Raw genomic sequence first — 24,420 nt, 5'->3', positions numbered from 1 at the left:
CGAAGATCTCCCTTCTACCTCCCTTCCTCAAAAAAGAGGGAAAGTTGCTCACAAAAGCAAACACCTTAAAAAAGCACATGAATCCACTTATATTACTGGTGCCCTCGCACTACAATAGATTCAGGGGCTCGCAGCAGCACAAGAGGGGATGGCCAGCTTAGAGGGCACAAAGAAAGGTCGCCCATAGCGGCACACTAAGAATGAGTGACCTTATTGGCACAATAGATCAAGAAAACATAATGTCATCAGCAGATAACAGCATTGATAACGACAAAGACAATTTTATTTTCGACCCACAAGACGAATTTGATCTGCTAGACTATTTGGATGAAGACATGGACCAACCCTCTACTTCCCAGGGAATTAAGGACCCCTTTGGGGGCGAGATCTTTATTCCCACCACGATTAAACACCCTTGCAGTGCCGAGTGGTGGCAGCTTAAGCACGTTTCTAATTACTTAAACCTCTGGGTTAACAAACCTCTAGATAAGGACACATGCAATCTCCTTATAAGCAAATGCCCAAGACTCTCCAAGGAGGACAAGGTGTGCATCACACCCAATTTTAACCCTGAAATTATAAGCTTTCTCTTCAGTTTTGGCAAAGACCCTAGGAAAGGTATTGAGAGATGCCTGAAACAATCTCAAGATAAACTCTTGGATATCCTAGGTCCCCTCAAACGCATATTGGATATGGCAGAAGATGCCAGAGGCAGAAAATATACCGGTTAACATTGAGCTACTAAGAGGTTGGGCACAGAGGGTCTTATGCATGCTAGGTAATGCAAACGCCAACCTCATTATGAAAAGACGTAAAGCTGTCTTGATGAGAATAAATCCCAAACTCGCAGACCTAGCTTTAAAGGAAGATACCAATCCCACTAATAGACTCCTATTTGGAGAAAACTTTATTAAAACATTGGGTAAATATGTTTCAACCTTCATTGCCTTCAATAGAACGCAGTATAACAGGTGCAAGGTTTTTGGTTTACGCTCACATTTTGGAAGGGCTGACAGAAGGGGAAAACCTGTCAGCTGTGGATCCTTCTGGGCCCAGTTCTACTAACAGGAATTCCGAACCCCCCAGTAATATGGGAGGGGTTATCGCCAAAGTTCAAGCTTTTACCCTCAAAGGGGCAGAACCCCTAGAAACCGCAGAGAAAGAGCAAAATCCTCCACCCAAGGATATCAAGGGGAGCACCTTTACTCCTTCAACTTTAAAAGTAGGGGGCAGATTAAGACACCTTGTCCAAAATTGGGAAATGATAACTCACAACCCTTGGGTCTTAGAAACAGTTACTGGCTTCAAAATAGATTTTTGTCAAACACTGCATCAAGTCAGGGTATCAAAGGAATTACTCTTAGAAAAGGAGAAGATGACCCCTTATAGACAAAGAAATAACTCAGATGCTAAGCAAGGGAGCTCTAGCAATAGTAGGCAACCAAGAGATAACACAAGGTTCTGTAAGTACAATATTCCTGGTAAAGAAAAAGGACAAAGGGTGGCGGCCAGTCATAAATCTGAGATACTTGAACAGATTATTTACTTACAGGCATTTAAAAATGGAAGGCATTCACCTTTTGAGAGATTTGCTACAGTCAGGAGATTGGTTAGTAAAACTAGACCTCAAAGACACCTACTTTACGATTCTAATGGACAAGGACAGACAGAAATATCTTAGTTTCAGATGGAAGGGCATACATTATCAATTCCTTTGTCTTCTTTTAGGCTGTCCTCTGCCCGTGGTATTTCACGATGGTACTTCGTCCGTTGGGCACTTACTTCAGAGAGTGAGGAGTAAGATTAAGCATATATCTAGACAACATACTCATTATGTCGTAGGACAGAATAGAGGTACAAAATATTTACTTATGACTATGAATCTTCTGGAGAGTCTGGGCTTCATTATAAATAAGGAGAAGTCGGTTCTGACTCCCACTCAAAAGTTAGACTTCCTAGTCTTTCAGGTAGATTCGGTCCTATCCCACCTGATTTTGCCACACAAAAAAGTTGTAAAGATAAAAAAAGATGTGAACTCAGTTTTATCCAGGGACACAATACTTCTCAGAGACCTAGCAAGAGTCTTGGGACTACTCTCCTTCTCCATCCAAGCCATATGTCCCGGCCCCTTGCACTACAGGGGTTTACAGTGACTAAAGACTTTAGGTCTAAGGAAAGGGCTATGGTACAGAGGCCAGATGCACAACAGGATTTAACTTGGTGGCTAAACAACCTCAGTGCATGGAACCGCAGAGCCATTTTCGGGAACGTACTGGACTTTATAATAGAGTCCGAAGCAAGCAACATGGGATGGGGAGCCCGCTTAGGAGAAATAGAGGCAGGGGGAAGATGGTCCCTAGAGGAACAGTCTCTTAATATAAATTGTTTAGAAATTATGGCGGGCCTAAACTCTGTTATGAGCTTCAAGGACCTTCTAAAGAATTCAAACACTCTGATTCACTTAGACAATTTCACAGAAGTTTCTTATATAAACAGATTAGGAGGTGCGAGATCCAAGGTACTCTCCGACTGAGCATGACAAATATGGTAATTTTGTTGGGAACAAAAAATCGTCCTAAGAGCGGAATTTATTCCAGGAATTCAGAATGTAAGGGCAGACTGGAACTCGAGATTCCCAAGGGATTCCAGCGATTGGAAGTTACATCCAGAAGTTTTCGCTCCGATTCAGGACATATAGGGCCCAATCCATATAGATCTCTTTGCAAGCAGATTAATCTTTCAGCTTCTAACCTACTTTCACTGGAAACCAGACCCAAGGAGCTGTGGCAATAGATGCTTTCCTTCAACCTTGAGGCAAGAACGTAGCCTATGCATTTCCCCCTTCTCCTTAATCCAGAGAGTCCTGTGGAAAGTGAGAGTATAATCCAGCAGTATCATCCTTGTGACTCCCTTCTGGAAATCCCAAGTGTGGTTCTCCGGAGTGATGGAACTAGCTAAAGATATCCCTCGTCTAGTTCCAGCATCCTTGGGCCTCCTTCAGGACCCAGAAGGACCACCCTCTGGTTTTAGAGGGGAAAATGAACCTTCTTGTCTGGAGGATTTCAGGGGACCTAATAGATATCTAGATCTTTCATCAGAAGCTAAAACCCATTGGGTGAATCCTGGGCCCCAGGAGCCAGGAAAATATCGAAGGATGTCTGCAAGAAACGGTGCTGTTGGTTTCCGGAGAGCAGTTTGGATTTCGTGGAGGTCCCGGTTCAACAAATAGAAACTACTTAGCGACACTTTTTAACTCTGGTCTCTCTTATATAACCATTAGTTGTTATATAACCACAATTTCATCTGGTCATGCTTTAGTAAATAATCTTGTAGAAACAAAATGGGGTTGGCTCTAATCAGCAAGGCTGAGCCTATATGTCAAATAACAAAGAGAAGTGCCAGTACTGATAACATTTATTAAATGCTAGAACTCATCATCCACATCAAGAAAATTAATTCAAGATAGGGTATTGCTACTTAGTTGCAATTTTATTTTATAGAAATTCAACAATTGATACAAAATTTATCTTTACATCAGAAAAGAGAAGCATTAGAAAAATTAGGACAATTAAGGACACATCAAACTACATTCACATAGACACTTCAAACATTCCAAAACCTCAATCATGTCACATTCAAAAGCATTCACCGCATTCAAACCTGAATCAAGCAAACCACATACTGCTGCTACAATAAAAAGAAAATACAAACTGGATCTGCACCAATTATACAATAGTTAAGCACAATTGTTTAAAAATCGTACATTCCCATAGATTTTTTTAAATTTTACACCTTTAATTAAGGAAAAATACAGATAGGTAGTGTACACAAGATGGTACGGAGTCTTGGGGTAGAAATGACTCCTATACACTCAAGCAGACCAGTGGAAGATTGGCCTACGCGTTTCAAATCCCCTTTTGTTCGCTGGGGATTCTCATCAGGGCCTCAAACACTACAAGGGAGGAAAAATAAACATGCGAGAAAATATTTAAAATCAAGAAAATATAGCATGTGAAAAGAAGTTCAATTCAAAATGGCATATACTCTGCTCAATAACATGGCACGTCAGGAGTCTTGGAACTTAGTAATGCACCTGTCAAGGATTGGCACTGAACTGATAAAGACCATCCTAAGGACCGAAAGCAAGGGGTCCTAGGCTAAAACGTAGCCCACTACTCTAGGTTTAGAAATGCTCACAAAGCAGGAGATACCTTCTTTACATTGAGCCTACTGGATACTTACCACCCAAAAGGCTATGCGTAGAACCTATGGGGGTCGGAACGGGATAGGCTTCTCAGGGATTACAAGCCTGAAAGTAAAGAGTAAAAGGGTTTGACTCAACTGAGAACATCTAAGCTATTGACATGGCAGGAAAGGACATAGGTGGAAATCTTACCGCTCTGTGACTGTGGGTGAGCACAGGCGGTTCACGGTTTATGGTGTCCGGTGAAACAAGTAGGGACCTACAAGGGGGAATAAGACACATCTTTAAAGTGAGGCAAAAACAAGAAATGCATAGAAAGTGATGCGGGTAGGCTGTACCCACATAAGCCCATTAAAGTAAACTGTGAGCGAGCTGAGTCAAATACCTCGATTGGGAAATAGCCAACAACCGAATAACCAGAGTGAGAAGGCGCCGGCGTGTGATACGGGAGGGATCTCCGTCGCCGTCAAGAGGAGTAGAAACGCTGCAAACCCAGTGGATAGGGGGGTCGCAAGTCCTGCAAGGCGTTTACACAAAGGGATAGCAATATTTAGTATGGAAACTCGGAGTGGTCTTTAAACGTGAGAAATCAGAAGAAAGTCTCATGTTTGCATCACCTTTGGATAGCGGTAACTTGGAAGACTTGTGCGGTGTTAATCTACTGTAAGTTATGAGGGGCAGCGTCAGCACATGCAGACTTAATCGCGTGTACTGCAAAGGAAAGAGAAAAGCAGTGATTACAACAACGGTCGCGAATTGGGATTGGGAAGGCCTGGATTAAGGACATTGAAGGACACGAGGGGGTCAAAACCCAAAGTGACCGGGCAGCAGTTCTTACCAGGGAGCTAGAATCCAACGATGTATCCTTCGCGCTGGGGCCGGACGGCGTCTGACTTGACACTAATCTCTCGCGCAGGCACGCTACCCTGCCGAGTGAAGCTCTCCTTTTAAACGCAGAGAGAGCACTGAAGCCTCCGGTGGGGGGCGGTTCTACGAGTACGGACTGACTCGATAGGGGTAAACAAAGTGGAGGGAGGGATCTAAATATCGGCGCTGCGGGAAAAAGAAACCCCACAGTGGAAAAGATAACCGTGGACAATAGTTACACGCATGCTTGTGAAGCCCAGGCAATGGGCTCCGTAAATATATAAAGTCAGCAATAGGGTCAAGTCTGACTTGGGAAGGGAACATTACGTGTGAGAAAAAAAGGGCAAAAAAGTTTATCTCACGTGCTTGGGGATACTTATTCCCAGAGGATAATGCAGTGTGGCGCTTATGTTTTACGTTTTAATAGGTCATAATTTGAATATTTCAGATAATTCATTTAAGCCTGACACAGCCGTGTCAAACTTAACAATTAACAGTGCTTCCCTTCTGGATAGTTGGAGGCTCAAGTCGCCCCCCCGTGGGTCTTTTTCTATCCTGGAGATGACTGTCCATTTGAACTCATTGAGCCCATGTCGCATCCTAGTCCAGTGATTTACCAACGGAGCGTTCTCAACGTTTCTTTTCAACCTGGACTTATTTTGTAATATGCATTGGCGCACTTCTTGCTCAGTTTTGCCGATGTACAAGCGGTCGCACGGGCATTTGATACCATAGACTACAAATTTGGATTTGCAGTTGCTGAATACCTCATGCTTCCAAGAGATGCCCTTATGCTGGAAGACAGAGCCCTGTATAGTGGTTTCACAACAAAGGCATGTACCACATTTGTGGTGACCAAGTATTGGGGCCAATCCCATCATTTGACGAAGGGATGGTTGGATTTGGGTTGGCATTGAAGCTCTAACCAGATGGTTTGCGACACTGCTCTCTCTTTTAAACGCAAACAAAGGTGGATCTCTCAGACTTTCATCTAAGTTCTTCACCAAGTGCCAATTGTGCCCAATGATGCGTTTCAACTGATTAGCGTTGGGGGCAAAAGGTGGTGACACAGACTTGGCGCTTTTGTTCAGATTTCTTTTTCCGCTCCAGCAATGTTTCACGCGGGTCCACCTGGCTCTTTTCATACAATCTTTGACCAGTTTTTTGGGGTACCCTCTGTCGCAAAGTTTGGAAACAAGTTTTTCAGCATGATGGGAGAAGTCATTATCATACGTGCAGTTTCTGCGCACACGCAGAAACTGCCCGTAAGGCAGGTTTTCTCTTAAGCTTCTAGGATGATTGCTCTGGAATAACAACGCCTTATTGCGATCTGTAGGTTTTACAAACAGAGTCGTTGCCAACTTGCCGGTTTTGGGGAACACCTCCACATCCAAAAAAGCGATCTTGGTTTCAGAATGGGAAAGACTGAATTGTATGTCAGGTGTTCTGGCATTGAGCCATTGATGGAACAGGGTCAGATTATTGATACCTCCGGTCCATACCATAAAAACATCGTCGATAAAACGATACCATTTCCCAATGTGCTGTCCAAAGGGGTTATTGTTATGTATGTACGTATCCTCATTGACATAAACAGCACTGCCAACTCAGGGGCAAAAGAAGAAGCCAAATCTACCAAGAACTTTGTGGGGACTCGCATTGGTCTAGCGCGTGAATCTAAAAAGAAGGAGAGCACTGCCACTGCCTCATCACTTTAAAGATGTGTCTTATTCCCCCGTGTAGGTCCCTACTTGTTTCACCAGACACCATAAACCGTGAACCGCCTGTGCTCACCCACAGTCACAGAGCGGTAAGATTTCCACCTATTTCCTTTCCTGCCATGTCAATAGCTTAGATGTTCTCAGTTGAGTCAAACCCTTTTACTCTTTACTTTCAGGCTTGTAATCCCTGAGAAGCCTATCCCGTTCCGACCCCCATAGGTTCTACGCATAGCCTTTTGGGTGGTAAGTATCCAGTAGGCTCAATGTAAAGAAGGTATCTCCTGCTTTGTGAGCATTTCTAAACCTAGAGTAGTGGGCTACGTTTTAGCCTAGGACCCCTTGCTTTCGGTCCTTAGGATGGTCTTTATCAGTTCAGTGCCAATCCTTGACAGGTGTATTACTAAGTTCCAAGACTCCTGACGTGCCATGTTATTGAGCAGAGTATATGCCATTTTGAATTGAACTTCTTTTCACATGCTATATTTTCTTGATTTTAAATATTTTCTCGCATGTTTCTTTTTCCTCCATTGTAGTGTTTGAGGCCCTGATGAGAATCCCCAGCGAACAAAAGGGGATTTGAAACGCCTAGGCCAATCTTCCACTGGTCTGCTTGAGTGTATAGGAGTCATTTCTACCCCCAGACTCCGTACCATCTTGTGTACACTACCTATCTGTATTTTTCCTTAATTAATGGTGTAAAATGTAAAAAAATATATGGGAATGTACGATTTTTAAACAATTGTGCTTAACTATTGTATAATTGATGCAGATCCAGTTTGTATTTTCTTTTTATTGTAGCAGCAGTATGTGGTTTGCTTGATTCAGGTTTGAATGCGGTGAATGCTTTTGAATGTGACATGATTGAGGTTTTGGAATGTTTGAAGTGTCTATGTGAATGTAGTTTAATGTGTCCTTAATTGTCCTAATTTTTCTAATGCTTCTCTTTTCTGATGTAAAGATACATTTTGTATCAATTGTTGAATTTCCATAAAATAAAATTGCGACTAAGTAGCAATACCCTATCTTGGATTAATTTTAGTAAATAATCTAGCAATAGGTAGTAACTCTCTAATGAAACGAGTAATGAAGGGCGCTAGACTTAAAGGACCCCCCAAAGCACGTTAGGATTCTTTATGGGATGTTAGTTTAATTTTCAAAGTTCTGGTATCTTGGCAAGATAATACCTTTTTATCCCTTAAACAGATTTCCATGAAATTTGCCACTTTAATTTGCCTAATCTCTTTCAAACGTGTTTCAGATATAAAGGTTCTGGAGTTATCTAACAGATTTTATTCTAGTGAGGGCATACATTTCGACATTTGGAAGAGAACAAAGACTATATCGGACTGTGTTTTACCCCCTTTTCAAGTTGATCAACTGCTTTTATCTTATGAAAAACCCCATAAACCAGTCTCATCAGCAACTCTAGCTAGATGGATACGTACCATAATGAGTGAGGCTGGCATAGACCTGTCAAGATTGTGAGCCCATTTCTAGAGGGGCAATGTCTAATAAGGTTTTTTGGTCAGGAGGATCTCTTTCAGAGATTCTTAAAACAGCTAATTGGTCAAACGCTAACACCTTTGCAAAATGTTATTTAAGACCATTAGAGTATGTTAGCAGTGTAGCTCTCAACAGCTTTAAACATACATAATGTTAGCTTCCAGTCTTGTAATGAGATGAAGATTCTCCAATTGTTATGCTGAGAGAATCTTGATTTCATTAAAGACAGACGGAGACTAACAGTAGCTCACCCTATGAGGAGTAAAGAAGTAACAAGGTTTTGAGTTTGTAAATTTCCTAATGTTTAAGTTTCTAATATGTTTAACATCCGGTGCTCCTTTTTCCTTTTACTTCATAATCCCTTATTCTCTTTTTTGAGATAATTCCACCTAGGATTGAGCTGTGTAACTAGATGGTTTTGCAGAACTTCTGTTTTTACATACTACCAGAAATGGATACCTTTCATCCTTGTATGTTCGCAGCTTTAAGAGGAAGATAGCCCTGTGCACTGGATAGTTTTACTTCTTACCGAGCATTATATATGTTTATGATGCATTAATGTTCCTTAACCCGTTAACCGCGGCGGTAATTTCGCAGCGGTGTGGGCGTTTCCTTGCGCAGGCGGGGCTGCGTCAGCCGTTGGACTTGCGCAGCACTACGAAGGTAGTGCTCGCGACGGCCAATGGCAGCACGCAACAGGTTAAAGGGCTGCATGTTGGGGCAGCAAATAAAAGTATATCCATTACGTAAGCCTCCGTCTGTCTTTAATTAAATCAAGATTCTCTTAGCATAACAATTGGAGAATCGTCATTCTCTTAAAGTCTGATATATTTTTGGGAGATATATATCAATGTTAATGCTGCTGAAAAATAAAGTTGTTTGGCAAAAAGATTTGTGGCAAGCACCTCCCAATCGGCGTCAAAAGGAGCGGGAGAAAAGGGGGACCGACTGCAGTGTGCTGTATGGTGTCTAATAGGGTTGTTTGCCACATGTGATGCTGTGACTGGAACAGTCTGTCCTGAGGCGCCGCCATCGGCACAGTAGAACCATTTCAATTTTCTGAATTTATTCTGTGGCCTGAAGGGGCTTCAGGAGGTGAGGAATATGTATGTAGAAGTATTCATCAGAAACAATATTTTATTAAATCATTTTTATTTGTCATGTATACTCTTAAGAAAACACAGAACAGCCACTGATACCTATAACCATTGGCATGGGTGGTGCGGTAGCAAACAATAATAATGAAAATAATATATGCGTATCCATATATACCACACATATAAAACACAAAACAACACCCTAAAAGAACAGTGTTCTAAAGAACAGTTTGAAATAACGCATAAGTTTTTTTATAGCTATAACAATGCAAATGTTTGTTTTCATACTTTTGTCAACTTAGGAATAGGACATTTATGTAAATACATTCAAATTTTGTACCATTATTCAACATAAAATTAAATTCAACATATATCCAAGAACACTAAATAGAAACAGGCCTGCTTTTGCCTTTCTGACATAATATACATTTATTTGGAATCGTATTAGAACAGAAACTTGCAAATTATCCAGACACCAGAGGAATACATATCACTGCATTAAAAAAAAAAAGCAGGGGATAGGTGAAATATTTCATTTATTGTAAGAAACTGCCAAGTATGCAAGGGTGAGTGTTAATGTGTAACGGTATGTAAAATGCTGTTCCTGAAAGCAGAAGTCTCATATCACGATGGAAATGAATTCATATGTTTTAGATCATGGGTGGTTATTTGTCTGAGAGGAGGGATGGCATAAAATGTATTAAGCAGACGTGATCTATCCAATGATTCTATTTCAAAACTCTTAGCTATTAGACTAAGTTGTTTATTTATGGTCACTGCAATAGTAGATGACAGAAGCTTGCAGATTGGAGGATCGATGCAGCAAGTGGATAGCAACTTGTGTTACTGCGGTTACATTATTATTCTAGTGTTTAATTTGAGCCGGTGGTTTCTGGTGCTCGGCACTGGCACTTAATTGTCAGCACGGTAACTATGACAGTCTGCCACGTGGTGGTGCTGTTTCTTTAAAATTCGGAGATGAGCACAACTACTGTTGTTTATTAATACAGTATACATTAAGAATGGCTAATACCTGCTGCCAAAGTCAATCTTTTAACTTTGGGGTCGTGAAATTGTCAGAATTGTCACACTTGTAGGAGTGTGACTTATTAGTTGTACTGTTACTGTAATTGACAGCGACAATGGGGCAGTGGCCTGCTGGCTAGACCCTGGCATTCTGTTTTGTTTTTACAAATTAAGCACTGTATAAGGTATTCGTAGCATCAACAGGCCGATGGGGTTTCTTTCTTTTAAAGAGCAGTTTGCTTTTTGGTGCTTTAGCTTTTTCCTGCTTTGGTTGAGTAATTCGATTCCTAGGCTCTTCTGTTTGTATGCTCTTACTGCTAATGTTCTTGCCCACATTTACAAAGATTTACATCATTTACCTTATAGCCAAGAATGGCCACAACGCTGTGTCATTAATTAGTCGTAATCTCACCAGTATTGGTTGTTGTGTACTATATTCTTCTACAATTTTGTGTAAATAAGAAACAACATGTATGGTATTTACTTTTCCAGCTTTGAAAAAGTCTATGTTTAGACGAAACACGTGTCGGCAAAATCCTTGCTAAGAATACTGAAAGAATAAAACCAACAAGTTGAACAACGAATCTGTGGACTGTTTGTGACTATTTGTATTTGGAGAAACCTAATTCATCTGACTTTGTTCTCATCACCATGGTACCTCCAGCTACAATGGATCATCTCCTATGTTTTTCATTTTTTTTTCTTCTCATGCATTCACCTGATCACTGTATTATCTTCCATTTTTGGTTGCTGTTTTCCCAATTGATGTTTATACTACCCGCTTGTTCTTTCTTTCTGCCTATTGTAAAGCGCTCTGATATCCTTTGTTTGCGCTATATAAAACTGTATAAATAAATAAATCACTCTGCTCGAGCTTTGGGCGAGCTGCATGGCCCTCAACACTTTCCTACTCTCCATCCGCAGTCGACCAGTACAAGTGCTGATGGATAACAAGACCACAATGTGGTACGCCAACAACAGGTTGGTGTATGTGTGAGGCCCCTGTGTCTGGAGGCCCTGGGTCTGTGGTCTTGAATTTACGTTCACGATGGCCGTGAGCCATTGGTTCTGCTCCCTGAAGGCCGTTAGTGGCTTTAATTTCTTCTTCGCCCTCTTTATAGTGTTCGGCTAGTAGATTAATCCAAAAACGTTGATTGATAAAAACATTTGAAGGCTGGCAGTCGGAAGAAAATGAGCTTGATAAGCTGATCTAATAAATGCCTCTGGTGCTCACTATTGCTAAACTGTTAGATTAGCCTTTCGTTCTGATGAGAAAAAACCGACCTGTTCATCAGCAAGGATCCACCAGAACAAAGATATAAAATTAACTGCAGATATTAAAATTTGTCACAGATTATTAACATTTCAACATGATATACCTTACTCTCTTTCCAGACAGAAAGAAAGCCAGCCAAAGCACCAAGAAGGCCGAATGTTGCAGTCTGGTCAGCAGAGCTATTACGCCACTAACAAAGTAGGCAAGCAAAACTGCTGCAACAAAGTCACTAATGTATTGTAATGTGAGGTCAGCAGAGACGCACAGTGCATTAAGGGAGGGGAAGAGGGGCAGGAATCATCCAAACAGCAAGTCTGTCAGAAAGCCACCCACTCGACTCACTTGACGCCCAGCTTTCATTTATCCCTTATGATGGAATGAATGTAACAAACACCTGTGTTCATTAGAGGCACAAACAGGCAAGAGGATTTGACGAAAGGTACGTCAAGGTGCAGAGAGACCCTGTTGGCGGGACCAATCAAGGCTGTTTAACTGTTATCAGACATCAGGAGGCTCAATGTTGGGTTAAGAAGAGATGCACAAGTCTCTTTACATTTTTATTAGATTCTTATCCAGAACAGAAGAACGATGCGAGTAATGTATATTAAAAACAGTGCAATGTTATGGAGTTCTAATTATTTTTTTATAAGAAATGGGTAGTTCAAGAGGTTTTCCCAGTACATTTACATTTCAGGTGCACAAAAAATAGAAACATTTTCAACAATATTGAAATAATTTTCCAAAGATTTGCATTGGCTTTACTCATCCATTTCAGTACTCACCTTTTAAAAAACTTCTCAAGAAGTTCTCTATTTTTTCTCACACCAGTCTTTTTCCCACAGTGTGGAAAGTTAAAAACAATTTGGTCAAATCGACTCTTGGCAGTGGCAAAACAATCCTTAAGCTTGGTGCCGTCCACCTGGAAGTATACTTGGGCACCTGAAAAAGACGACCGTACCATTAATATTTTAGCATCCTGCTTTTAAAGACAGGGATACTACTTTTTATAAAATGTATTTAAAGGAAAATTTTAGTGGCAATTTTTTCTGAAATACAGACTGCTTCTGAGTGAATTTTGGTAAAAAACAATTTCCTGCTCTTAATCTAGATTATAATGCAGAGCAGCTTTGGTGGCAGATAAAAAAAGGGTGTGGATTGGAAGAGGATGTGGCCTAGCGGCTTGAACAGCCGACCTCAAAGCATGGGAACCGGGTTCGAGTCTCGGCAATGTTGCTTAGCATCTTGTGATTCTGGGCAAATCACTTAATCTCCCCTTGCCTAACAAAAATGAATGTGTCCGTCTGTAATGAAACTGGTACTCATGTATAGCGCTCTGATACCGGATATCTCCTGGTCGAGTTTGCGCTTCTATAAAACTAGCAAGAACCAACATAAAGGTGACAAGTCCAGCTTTGCTAAGGGCCTTTCACAGTGCTGCAACAAGTGTCGCTGCAATTTTTGTACATCATGAACCGTTTGAGCAAGAAGCATTTGTTTTTGTTAAAATCTGCAGGTTATGCAGCTGATGATGGATTATATGGCAAATACGGCAAATCCATAATCATGCAAAAACCGTTGCGGCAGCACAATTTCCTAATTTCAGTGGCCTGGCCTATAAAGAATGAGGAAATACTGCCCTTGGAGGTGGTGGGGCCTGCCAGTCTATGATGGCGGCTTTACTAGGAAAATTATTTTGTGCACCTGATGTCCCCTGTGAGAGGAGGAAGAGGAGAAATATCACTGGGAGTAGTGTGGCTGAGCAGAGGAGAGAGTGCTAGGTGGAGAGGAGGTAAAATACCACAAATGAGCCAGTGCAGAGGGCGACACCCGAAGAGTTTCACAGGGGGAGACTTCTGGCCTGGGCAGCAGCGAAGTATGGCAGGCTGTGCTGTGGGAGGCCTCATATTGGGCTGTCCTTGCTCCCCTTTACTATGCCTCCTCACCAGTGGTGGCTCCTCCGCTATGGTGGAGGAGCGTCGCCCCACTGAACTATAGGAACTATTGTTATCATCATTTTAGTTTTCCTTTGCAGTCAGTGGCTCTCAGGCGGGATGGGGCTTGGCACAGCAGTAGAGAGGAGTGCCTTGCACTCCTTTAGTGGACATGACTGCTTGAGCGGCCCTCTAGGGCAGGCTCAACAGTCATGCGTACTTTGCTACTCCCCCACAAGGCTGCATTAAGCAGCCTGGTGAGGAACATCCAAACCCTCCCATTTTCCATCTGAGCGCCGATCCATAGAGCTTAGACCAATCACAGCTATGCTGGCCAGGACTGCAGGAAGAAGGAAGAGGACGGAGAACGGAGGAGAAGTGGCGGCGGCCGGCCATTTCAGGTAAGTGTTTTTTTTTCTTCGTCCTCGTCCCCCGTCTCCCCCAGCCTCACCACCCGAATACGGTAGCAGCCGCTACTGCTCCTCACCCCCAGAGAAGACATCGGAGGAGCGGTGGTCAGAGAGCAGTCCTAGAGATGCCTGTACTGTACACAGATCTGAAGAGGAACTTTTGGCTCTCGCTGTGGGTATGGGGACACACCAAGAGGCGGGACACCAGGGCAACGCCAGGCAGAGAGAGCGGGCGGAGCAGCCTTGTGGTGATCCAGTAGCCAGGCATGGCCTCTCTTCCTTCTGCCTTTGGCTTGACGCTCTGCTGATTTGGGGTGTTTGATTCCACGCCCCTCCTCCACTTTCGGGCGGCTGCCGGTGTGGCTCTCCTTTTGTGAATCAGGTGGAGGATTGAGTATATTAGGACTTGCATGTAGTGCCTGAGTGAATGCTGTGGGTAAAGTGAGCACTTGGAGCAGATGGGCGAGCAGGAACATTGAGGGCCCAGGGCTTGGTGCTAAGGAGGCTCAGTCCCCGAAAGCTGGCCCTTGCAGACCACACAAGTCAGGATGCCTGTTTTCTGTATCTGGGGCGCAACCCTGACATCTTGAGGCAGCCCACTAGAACAGAGCCGCTGCAGACGAGTTAGGCTTGTGTCATACAAGCAGTGCTCCTTGTGGTAAGGGCCGTGCTAGGTAGCCCAGGAACTAGGGTCAAAGACAAGGCAACGGTGGGCACAAATAGGGGAAAATCAGTAAGTTTGGAAAAACGACTTCCTCCCGTGAAGGAACAGGGCCTGGAGTGGCAGAAAGGCCCCAAAAGAACGATATTTGTTCAGCCACAATACTCCAGCCCACCCAAAAGTTCTATAAAAAAAGACTGGTTGCATGGTGATGAAGATGTCCCTCCTTCAGTCACTTCGGTTTGGACTGCTCAGATGAGGAGCAGGGTCAAGACTGATTTTGCATATGGCTGTGTCCAAACTGGGGTGGCGTAGTGAGCAAAAGAATTATGGATTCAACCCAGATCTCTTGACTCAGGGTGAGTGGCTGAAAAATGTCTGCACTCCGTCCATCATCTTGTTGTGCTTGATTTGTTCGCCATAAGTGGCCAATGGTATGCCCAGACGTGGGTCTCTTGCTTGCTGTGCAACTGGATTCAAGCTAGCCTGGCTGATGAGGGGTGATACTGCGAAACCGGCTCCAGGATATTTGTTCCCGGTCCAGGGAGGACCTGGCCTGGTAGCTCAGGTTGGACTGTTCCCATAAGGAGCAGGGTCAAGACTGATTTGCATTATGCTGGGTCCAAACTGGGGTGGCATAGTGAGCAAAAGAATGATGGATTCAACCCAGATCTCCTAACTGGGGGTGAGTGGCTGAAATGTTTCAGCACTCTGTCCATCATCTTGTTGTGTTTGCGATGTCCCTCCTCCACCAGGATTTGGTCCGGGGTTCCCACAGCGAGAATGACAACCCAAAAGATGGAACAAGAGATGCATGGGCTCACAAAAGCAGACAGCGCACTTGAGTAAATAATCTTCTACAACAGAATCCAGCAAAGAAAACACTCAACATCCAGCTCTGCGATATGCAGGGTCTCTGTGGTGAGGGGGTCACGTGGCATGGAGTTCTGGGCCCTTCCCTGAAATTCTTGTTCGAAGTGAGATCATTTATTGCTGCAGAAAAAGGGTATTTGTTGAAAATGCGGGGATGGAGGGAGCGGGGACTTATCTTCTCTCGCTGCATTGGACACTTGTTGACATTCATAATTTAACGCTGTTTCTTTCTTTGTAAGTTAGTAATGAGGGCACAGACACTTTACAGTTAGAAGATTTGGGGGAGGGAGGGCTGGGTACAGAGGTTTTCTTATTGCTCACCATACTGCAGCACAAACGTTACACAATCCGCAGGTATAAAGCACCATTACCACACCTTACCATGACACATAATTCAACGGCCTGAATGTGCAGTTTAATTTCTTGGAACGTTAATGGGCTTAATGATCAGGTTAAGAAGGGGGATATTACAACTGGCCCAGGAGATGGGCAACAGATATAACTTCCATGGCCGCTACAGCTTTAACAGGGTACATCACACCAGCTTTACTCGAGGCGCTAGAGAAGTGGCGACATTGCTCCACAAATAATTTCCTTTGGTGGTCTCTGACATAGTGACTGACAGCCTGGGTGGCGGGAACGATGGAAGGGGGCGCTTGAATGAGATTACCTATGTCACCCCCCCAAACACTTAATTGAAAGCACATTGATGTAGCTGACAAGTGTAATTTTGGCAGTTCCCGATGGTCAGATTATTGTGGAAGTAGACAACAATAATTTGAGGCACATAGAAACTGACTCCAAAGAGAAACCAATCTAAGTAAGACAGAGGCCCTTGTTCATTGGGCCAAATCATTGGGGCTTTGTGAAGTATGGAGTTTAAGGTAAAATCATATAGCTTGCGGGTAGGACTCGAGACATGGAGTAGGAAATTAAAGCCCTTGGACAGCAGACAACGACACTAGAACAGCAACAGACCAAGCTCCATGACTATGAGGGCTGGTCCCTGCTGGAGGCAACCAAAGCAACCCTTAAACAGCATAGACAGGACGGGGAAAGCTGAACTTACAGCTACGAATAAACAAATTAGGGGATAAGATGAGGAAGTTCAGTTATTTGTAAGCCAATAAAGATAAGAGTGCGTAAATGTAGCTAAGATAAATGGGCCAGATGTAACCGCATTCCACGCCGCCCAGGGAATAGCTGGGGCTTTTGAGATCTATTATGAAACATTTTATCAGAAAATCCCACCTGCACAGTAAGAAAGACTGCATTCACTGGCACAAAGTTTGATGCCGCCATCTCTCCCCGACCAATAGGACGGATCTGGATGCTCCGCTCACAGTAGAAGAATGGACGTCGTACATGCAGGACAAGCCAAATGGGAAGGCACCTTGCCCCAATGGACTCTCCATCGAATATATTAAGAAACACACAGATAAATCCCACTATTCCTCACAAATGATAGAGAAGCACTCCAATCTAAGGCATTACCTCCAGATATCTTCAGGGCCACAGTGGTGGTTATTCCCAAACCTGACAAGTCATTAGCCTGTACCTCATATACATCGATCTCACTGATCACCATTGTGGCCAACTTAGTAGCAAAGGCTCTTGTCAAAGACTTGCAAAGGTGGGGAGATCTCTCGTCATGAAAGATCAAAAATACTGGCAAGGGGGACGAGACATAGTATACATAGTCTTGACACAGTGCTGGCACAACTGGATGGTGTGTCAGAGCCAATGGCTCAACTAGAGTTGGATTTTGAGAAGGCTTTCGAATCAGTCAAATGGCCTTTTCTTTACAATATATTGGAAAGGATCAACTTTGGCCCATACTTTTGTAATTGCTTAAAAGTCCCGACTAACTCCCCATGGGCAAGAGTCTGTGTCAATGGCACAGTGTCCAGGAAGGATTAGTTACTTACCTGTAAAACTAGTTCTCTTCCAGGGGTATCCTCATCAAAGTCATACGCATTAGAATATTCCTGCCCATGCGCGGGACCCCGGAAACACTATATTATATGTGCCCCACATATATATACATATATATAAATAAACATATATATATATATATAAAAACATGCAATTACAGCCAAATAACATCAGAGCTGAAATATGCTGTGAAGAATTTCCACCATACATGAATAATAAGAATTAGAAACATGAGAAACAACACCAAAGATTGTTAAGAAACTGTTTTAATGCTCAGAAAGCAGTAGAAATTCTCATAACTCACTGGAAGCATAGAACGCTCCCAGGCTGCATTGCAAACACACAGTCTAAAAAGACTGAAAAGCTAACCTGTAGCTGCATAGCAATAAACTGACACCATGCCTTTAAGGCACCCCTGACCCCCTGTATCCCATCATGCCTCAGGGGTGACAGTTAGGTCAGTTGTTCTTTTCGGAGACTGAAAACAAACCCAGTAACAAATAGGTTAACAATATCTCCTTATTAAAGAGTATCCTTTGCCCGGGGAGGCGGGAGGGTTGCTTATGACTTTGATGAGGATACTCCTGGAAGAGAACTAGGATTACAGGTAAGTAACTAATCCTTCTCTTCCAGGGGATCCTCATCAATAGTCATGAGCATTAGAATAGAATAGCGAGCCTCTCCTCTTCCCTGCGGGCAACGGAATGATAAGACAGTAATCTCATCAACAAGTCTGAGTAGGCTATAGACTACCCAAACAGATTCCTCAAGGAGGCTTGCCTTATTTGAGTATCAGCCCTGGAATCAGATTCGAGACAGTAATGCCTCGTAAAGGTGTGAACCGATTTCCAGGTTGCAGCCTTGCATATTTCTGACATTGGAATGTCATGCAAGAAAGCTACTGTAGCGGCTTTCCCTCTAGTGGAATGCGCTTTGGGTGACCCCAACAAACGCTTGCCTGCAAGCTGATAGGCCAATTTAATGCAAGAGACAATCCATCTGGAGATGGACCTCTTGGCCGCTGGAAAACCTGTCCGCATTGAACCATAGTTCACAAACAGTTGATTCGTTTTCCTAATCCCTTTAGTCCTTTCCAAATAGAACTTGAGCACTCTCTTAAGATCTAAGGAGTGAAGTGACCACTCGGCTGGGGTCGTAGGATTTGGAAAAAACGAAGGGAGGGAAATGGACTGATTTATATGAAAATCAGAAATGACTTTAGGCAAGAAAGATGGATGAGCCCTTAGGACTACTCTGTTGTGGTGGAAAAATGTATATGATTCCTTCGCACAGAGCGCTTGTATCTCGCTTACTCTGCACGCAGAGGTAATCGCCACCAAAAAGGCCGCCTTCCAAGAGAGATGTTGCAAGGAGGCCTTGTGGATGGGCTCTAAAGGAGGTGACATTAACCTGGATAGAACCAGGTTCAATTCCCATGGAGGAGAAGGGTTTCGCACAGGGGGATACACTTTTTTCAACCCCTGGAGGAAGTCCTTAACCACTGGAACCTGAAAGAAAGAAATCTAATCAGGTGATTTTCTGTATGCTACTATGGCTGACAAATGCACCCTAATAGAAGTATACTTCAAACCAGCAGTTGCCAGGGAAAGGAGGTATGGCAAGATGACCTCCTCCTGCCCTTTAGTCGGATATAAGTGATGATCCCTACACCATAAGTAGAACCTTTTCCACTTGAACGTATAGGACGCTCTCGTGGAAGGCCTCTTAGCCTCCTTTAAAATGTTCATGCATTCGGGAGGCAAGTTCAAATGTCCATATTGCAGGACCTCAGGAGCCATGCTGTTAGGTTCAGTGATGGGAGGTTGGGATGCATTATCCTCCCGTTCATCTTGCTCAACAGGTCCGGCCTGCAAGGAAGTAGTCTGTGTGGACACACAGACAGATGTAGAAGGTCCGGGTACCACCACTGCCGTGGCCAATCCGGAGCTATCAGGATCATTTCCATGTCCGACCTGAGGAGCTTGGATACTACCTTCGGAATCAGAGCCAGGGGAGGAAACGCGTAAACGAATGTTCCTGACCAATCCATCAGGAGAGCATTCCCCTGCGTTCCTGGCCGGTGGAACCTGGACGCGAAGGCGTGGCATTTGGCGTTTTCGTCGTCTGCAAACAAGTCTATGGTTGGACGACCCCAGCAACGAAAAAGCTCTTCTACCACTTTGTCGTTTAGCACCCAGTCTGGCTGATCTTCGAAGTGCCTGCTGAGTGTGTCTGCTGTTATGTTCAACTCGCCTGGAAGGTGCACTGCCACTACTGTGAGGCCTCGAGAGAGAAGCCAATGCCAGATTGTCTGAGCCTCTTGAGAGAGTGGGCGAGATCGTGGGCCTCCTTGTTTGTTCAGATAGAACATGGTGGTCGTATTGTCCATCTGAACCAGGACTGAGTTGGACTCGATCGCTGGAAAGAAAGCTTTGAGAGCCAGGAATACCGCTCTGAGTTCCAGCATGTTGATGTGGTATGTCTGCTCCTGCGCAGACCACTGGCCTTGAATTTGAAGCGGACCCATATGCGCTCCCCAGCCTTGCAGAGAGGCATCCGTCACTATAGACTGGGATGGAAGAGGTTGGTGAAACGGTACTCCCACCAGCACATTCCTTCTCAGAGTCCACCATTTGATGGCATCCTTCGTCGCTTGGGAAAGAGTGATACGATCTTCCCAACGCCCTGTCGCTTGGTCCCACTGGTCCTCTAGAGCCTGCTGCAGAGGACGCATTATCAGCCTGGCGTTTGGGATGAGAAAAATGCAGGACGCCATGGAACCCAGCAGAGATGCTTCTTGTCGGGCTGTTGGAAGCAGAGACTCTAGCAGAATCCCACATTTCTGACTCATGGAAAAAAGTCTCTCCTCCGAAGGGAACGCTTTTCCCAATCTTGTGTCCAGAACGAAGCCTAGGTAGTGGATGGACTGTGTAGGCCGCTGGACTGACTTCTCCAGGTTCACATGGAGGCCGAGTCTGTGCAACTGGTGCAGGCAAAGTTGTAGATTGTGTGTTACCTGTACCGGAGATGGGCCTTTTAGGAGCCAGTCGTCCAGGTATGGGTAGATGAAGAGCCCCTTTTTGTGAAGAAAAACCGCCACCACTGCCATGCATTTGGTGAAGACTCGTGGTGCGGACTTGAGACCGAAGGGTAGCACCTTGTACTGGTAGTGTTTGCTCCCTACGACAAACCCCAAGTACTTGCGATGTTGCTGAGCAATTGGGATATGAAAGTACGCATCTTGCAGATCCACCGAACACATCCAATCTCCGGCTTGAAGATGTGGGCATATTTGGTGAAGCGCTAACATGCGGAACTTTTCTTTGACGATGACTTTGTTCAATAGACGCAGATCGAGTATTGGTCTGAACTTGTCCTCCTGATCTTTTTTGGGGACAAGAAAGTATCTGGAGTAGACTCCCTTTCCTCTTTGAGAGGGAGGAACTTCCTCTGTAGCTCTTTTTTGTAGAAGAACTTTCACCTCTCTTCGGAGCAAGCTTAGCTGGGGAGGGCAAGAGTTCTTTGGAGGAATGCTCTTCGGAGGCGCACGGAAACGTAGTCTGTATCCATTGCACAGTATATTCAGCACCCACTGATCCTTTGTGATGCTGACCCACTCTGCCAGGTGTTGTGAAGCACTTCCTCCCACTGGAGTGAGCAACGGCGCCAGAGGAAGCCATTGCTCAGGCCTTTCCTCCTCTTGTGGTGTTAGAGGACTGTTGGTGACCTCCTCTACCTCTGTTGGCTTTGCCTCGAAACTGGGATTTACCCTGGTTCTTACTTTGGGACCACTGAGGGGTTTGAACCCTCTGTTGAGCCCCTCTCCCCCTGTTGGTCTTGAAGCGGCGTTTGAATTCTTTCTTCTTTTCCAAACCCACCGGTTTCACTGTATCTAGTTCCGTCTTCATACGGGTCATCTCTTCGTCAGCATGTTCCCCGAAGAGAGAGGAACCCGAAAAGGGAAGATTAAGGATGCGATGCTGAGCATCCGGCTTCAGGCCTGTAAGGCGCAACCAAGCCGACCTCCTGGCACAAACCCCATGTGAGTAGGAATGTGCCGCAAGCACTGCACCATCCGCAGCTGTGCTTATCATCTGATTCGCCACCAGACATCCTTCTGTCACAGTCTCTTCAAAATCCTGCTGGTCTTCCTTCGGCAGTTTGGATTTGAACCTTTCCATGGAGTCCCATAAGGCTCTGTCGTATCGACCCAGAAGTGCAGCCGCACTGGAAGCCTTCAGAGTGGAGGCAGCTGAATTGCAAACCTTGCGACCCCAGGAGTCCTGAGATTTGCTGTCCTTGTCTGGTGGGACTGAAGAGGAACCGGCAACTGCGTGCGTCTTCCTCGCCGCTGCCACTATTACAGAGTCTGCTGGAGGGTCAGACTTTACGAAAACCGGGTCAGAAGAGGCCGGTTTGTATTTCTTCTGAATGCAGGCTGGCACCGCTCTGATAGCCGTTGGAGTTAGGAAAACCTCTTTGACAGGATCCATAATCCCCGGGACTAAAGGCAGCAGTGGACGAGAGATAGCTTTTTTGTGTAAAGTCTCAAAAATTACTGTCGTTGTAACCTGAGGGACAGACATTTCAATGCTCAGCTTCTGAGCTCCTCTTTGCAGGACATCCAGATAAGTTCCAATGTCCTCCACTGGGGAGGATCTGGACGTAGGACTGTCCGTCAACGTAGGGGAGTAATCCCTCTTGGAAGACCTGGTAGAAGAGGTAGATGAAGTAGACTGAGTTCGTAGACGCCTACGGTGAGCACTGTGCCTCCTCTCCCGCGATCTTTTTGAACGCTCATCCCTTCTTGGAGAGCGAGATCTGACCCGATCTTCTGAACGAGGCCTGACCGGCTTTTCTTTTCTGGGAGATCGGGATCTTCTGGGAGATCTGGTTGGTGTTCTCACAGGTGATTTGCGCCTGGGAGGACTACGCTTGTCCATCTCCTCTACCAGACTCTGAAGAGGAGACCTGTGTTGTGGGCTGACATATTCTTGCATACGTTTGGCAGCCCCAGAATCTCGCCAATGGTCCAAAGACTTGTACCATCTAGGTGACAGTCTGACTTGCTCAGCCGAAGGATCTGGCTGACGCACAGGAGATATGCGCACAGGACTTCTGGACCTTGAAGAAGCAGTTGAGGAGCCAGACGACCGTGAAGTGGAATGACGAGAAGCTGACTCCGTTACCATGATCACGAAGTTTCTTTCTGAATGTCTCGACGTTGAGCGTTCTTCTCTCGCCGCCGAAGGCCTTTGGGGGGTCGGCGGGTCAAACAATCTCGACTTCGAATGCCTCGACGGCGATCGATGTGAGGATCTATGGTCTCTCGACGTCGAGCGGCGATGACCAGCCGTCGACGGAGTTCTCTGTCTCAACGCCGAACGGCGATGACCAGCCGTCGACGGAGTCCTCTGTCTCGACGTCGAACGGCGATGCCCGGCCGTCGACGGAGCCCTCTCTCTCGACGTCGAACGACGATGTCCAGTCGTCGACGGAGGCCTCTCTCTCGACGTCGAACGACGATGTCCAGTCGTCGACGGAGCTCTCTGCCTCGACGTCGAACAGCGATGACCGGCCGTCGACGGAGTTCTCTGCCTCGACGTCGAACGGCAATGACCAGCCGTCGACGGAGCCTTCTGCCTCGACGTCGAGTGCCTGTGCGACGACGGCGGAGGGGTATTGGACACCCTCGACGCCGATCGTCGACGAGACACTGATGTGTTACTGTTGATGGCGGAGGGGTCTTGGTCCTCGACGCCGAACGCCGCTTCTTGGGCGACGGTGGAGGGGTCACACTTCTTGACGCCGGTCGTCGCCTGGATGACGACGGCGGAGGAGTGACCTCCCTCAACGCCGATCGTCGCCTGGTTGACGACGGCGGAGTCACATCTTTCGACGCCGATCGTCGCCCGGTTGACGACGGTGGAGGGGATCTCGACGACGGAATTGGATCCTTCGACGTCGTCGACGTACCTGCTCTTCTTTTCGACGGCGAGCCCGCCGTCGACGGCATTTTTGAAGCCAAACGATCCACCGGTGGTTCTTTCCTCAGCGCCAAGCCTGACGCTGAAGCTGAAGGGATGGAAGACCTGTCTTTTGAAGATGTTTTAGTCTTCTTGGAACCCTTCTTCCCCGGAGACCTTCCTCTGGATGACCTATGAGCCAGGCCATAGATGCAAATTCTCTCCCCGTCTTTGAGAGTTCTTCCTGACAGGTGCTCGCAGTGAGGACAGGTGTGAAGTAGTGTGGCTCACTGGTTAGAGGCGGCAGACCCGAGAGCAGAGGACGGCCCGGGACCAGGGTTCGATTCCCGGCGCGGCAGGTTTCTGGACCAGGGTCAGCGGACTCGATAATTCTCTCGCCTCGGTGCCCACTCTGATCAGCGATCACACTCGGCAACTCTGGGCATTAGCTTGCCTCATCTTCACTAACGGCCCCACCAGACCGCCGGGGATGCCTGGTCTCACCCTGGAGATACCCATTAAGGGACCATCTCTCAGGGAAGCCAGGAAGGGTTTCGCAGCGGTCGAAGCGCCTTGGGACCCTACGGGTAAGTAGTGCGCTATATAAATGCCTATACATTTACATTTACATTTACATTTGTCTGGATCATGTTCTTCAGGCAGACACAGGATACAAACATCGTGGTTGTCTGATTTTGCTTTCTTGTTGCCACAAGAAGGACACTTATCAAAAAGTGAAGGCATTTTCAGCTGAAAATGCTCTCTAAACTGACTTAAAAAGGCAGTTCCTTACTTGACTAGTTGAAAAATGTCAAAATAAGTGAAAAAGTTGTTCAAAGTGAAGTAATTTTCTGTCAGAAAACAGAAATTAGTGGAGCTGTGTAACCAGGATCCTTCCTGAAGAAGCCGGAAAGAACAACTGACCTAACTGTCACCCCTGAGGCATGATG

At 45.3% G+C, this 24,420-nt stretch overlaps 1 protein-coding gene across 1 annotated transcript in view; it reads right to left on the bottom strand.

The window, feature by feature from the left end:
- The window catches only part of FDXACB1 (ferredoxin-fold anticodon binding domain containing 1), a 210,469-nt gene that overhangs the window by 99,109 nt on the left and 86,940 nt on the right, over positions 1–24,420 (bottom strand). Inside the window, exon 5 of the mRNA XM_086957173.1 lies at positions 12,477–12,633. Within this exon, the coding sequence (XP_086813299.1) occupies positions 12,477–12,633 (157 nt within the window). The remainder of the gene's footprint in view (positions 1–12,476; positions 12,634–24,420) is intronic.

This window comes from Lissotriton vulgaris, chromosome 2_1, assembly GCF_964263255.1.
Source record: "Lissotriton vulgaris chromosome 2_1, aLisVul1.2, whole genome shotgun sequence".
NCBI lineage: Eukaryota > Metazoa > Chordata > Amphibia > Caudata > Salamandridae > Lissotriton > Lissotriton vulgaris.
This window is presented reverse-complemented; position numbering and strand designations above follow the sequence as displayed.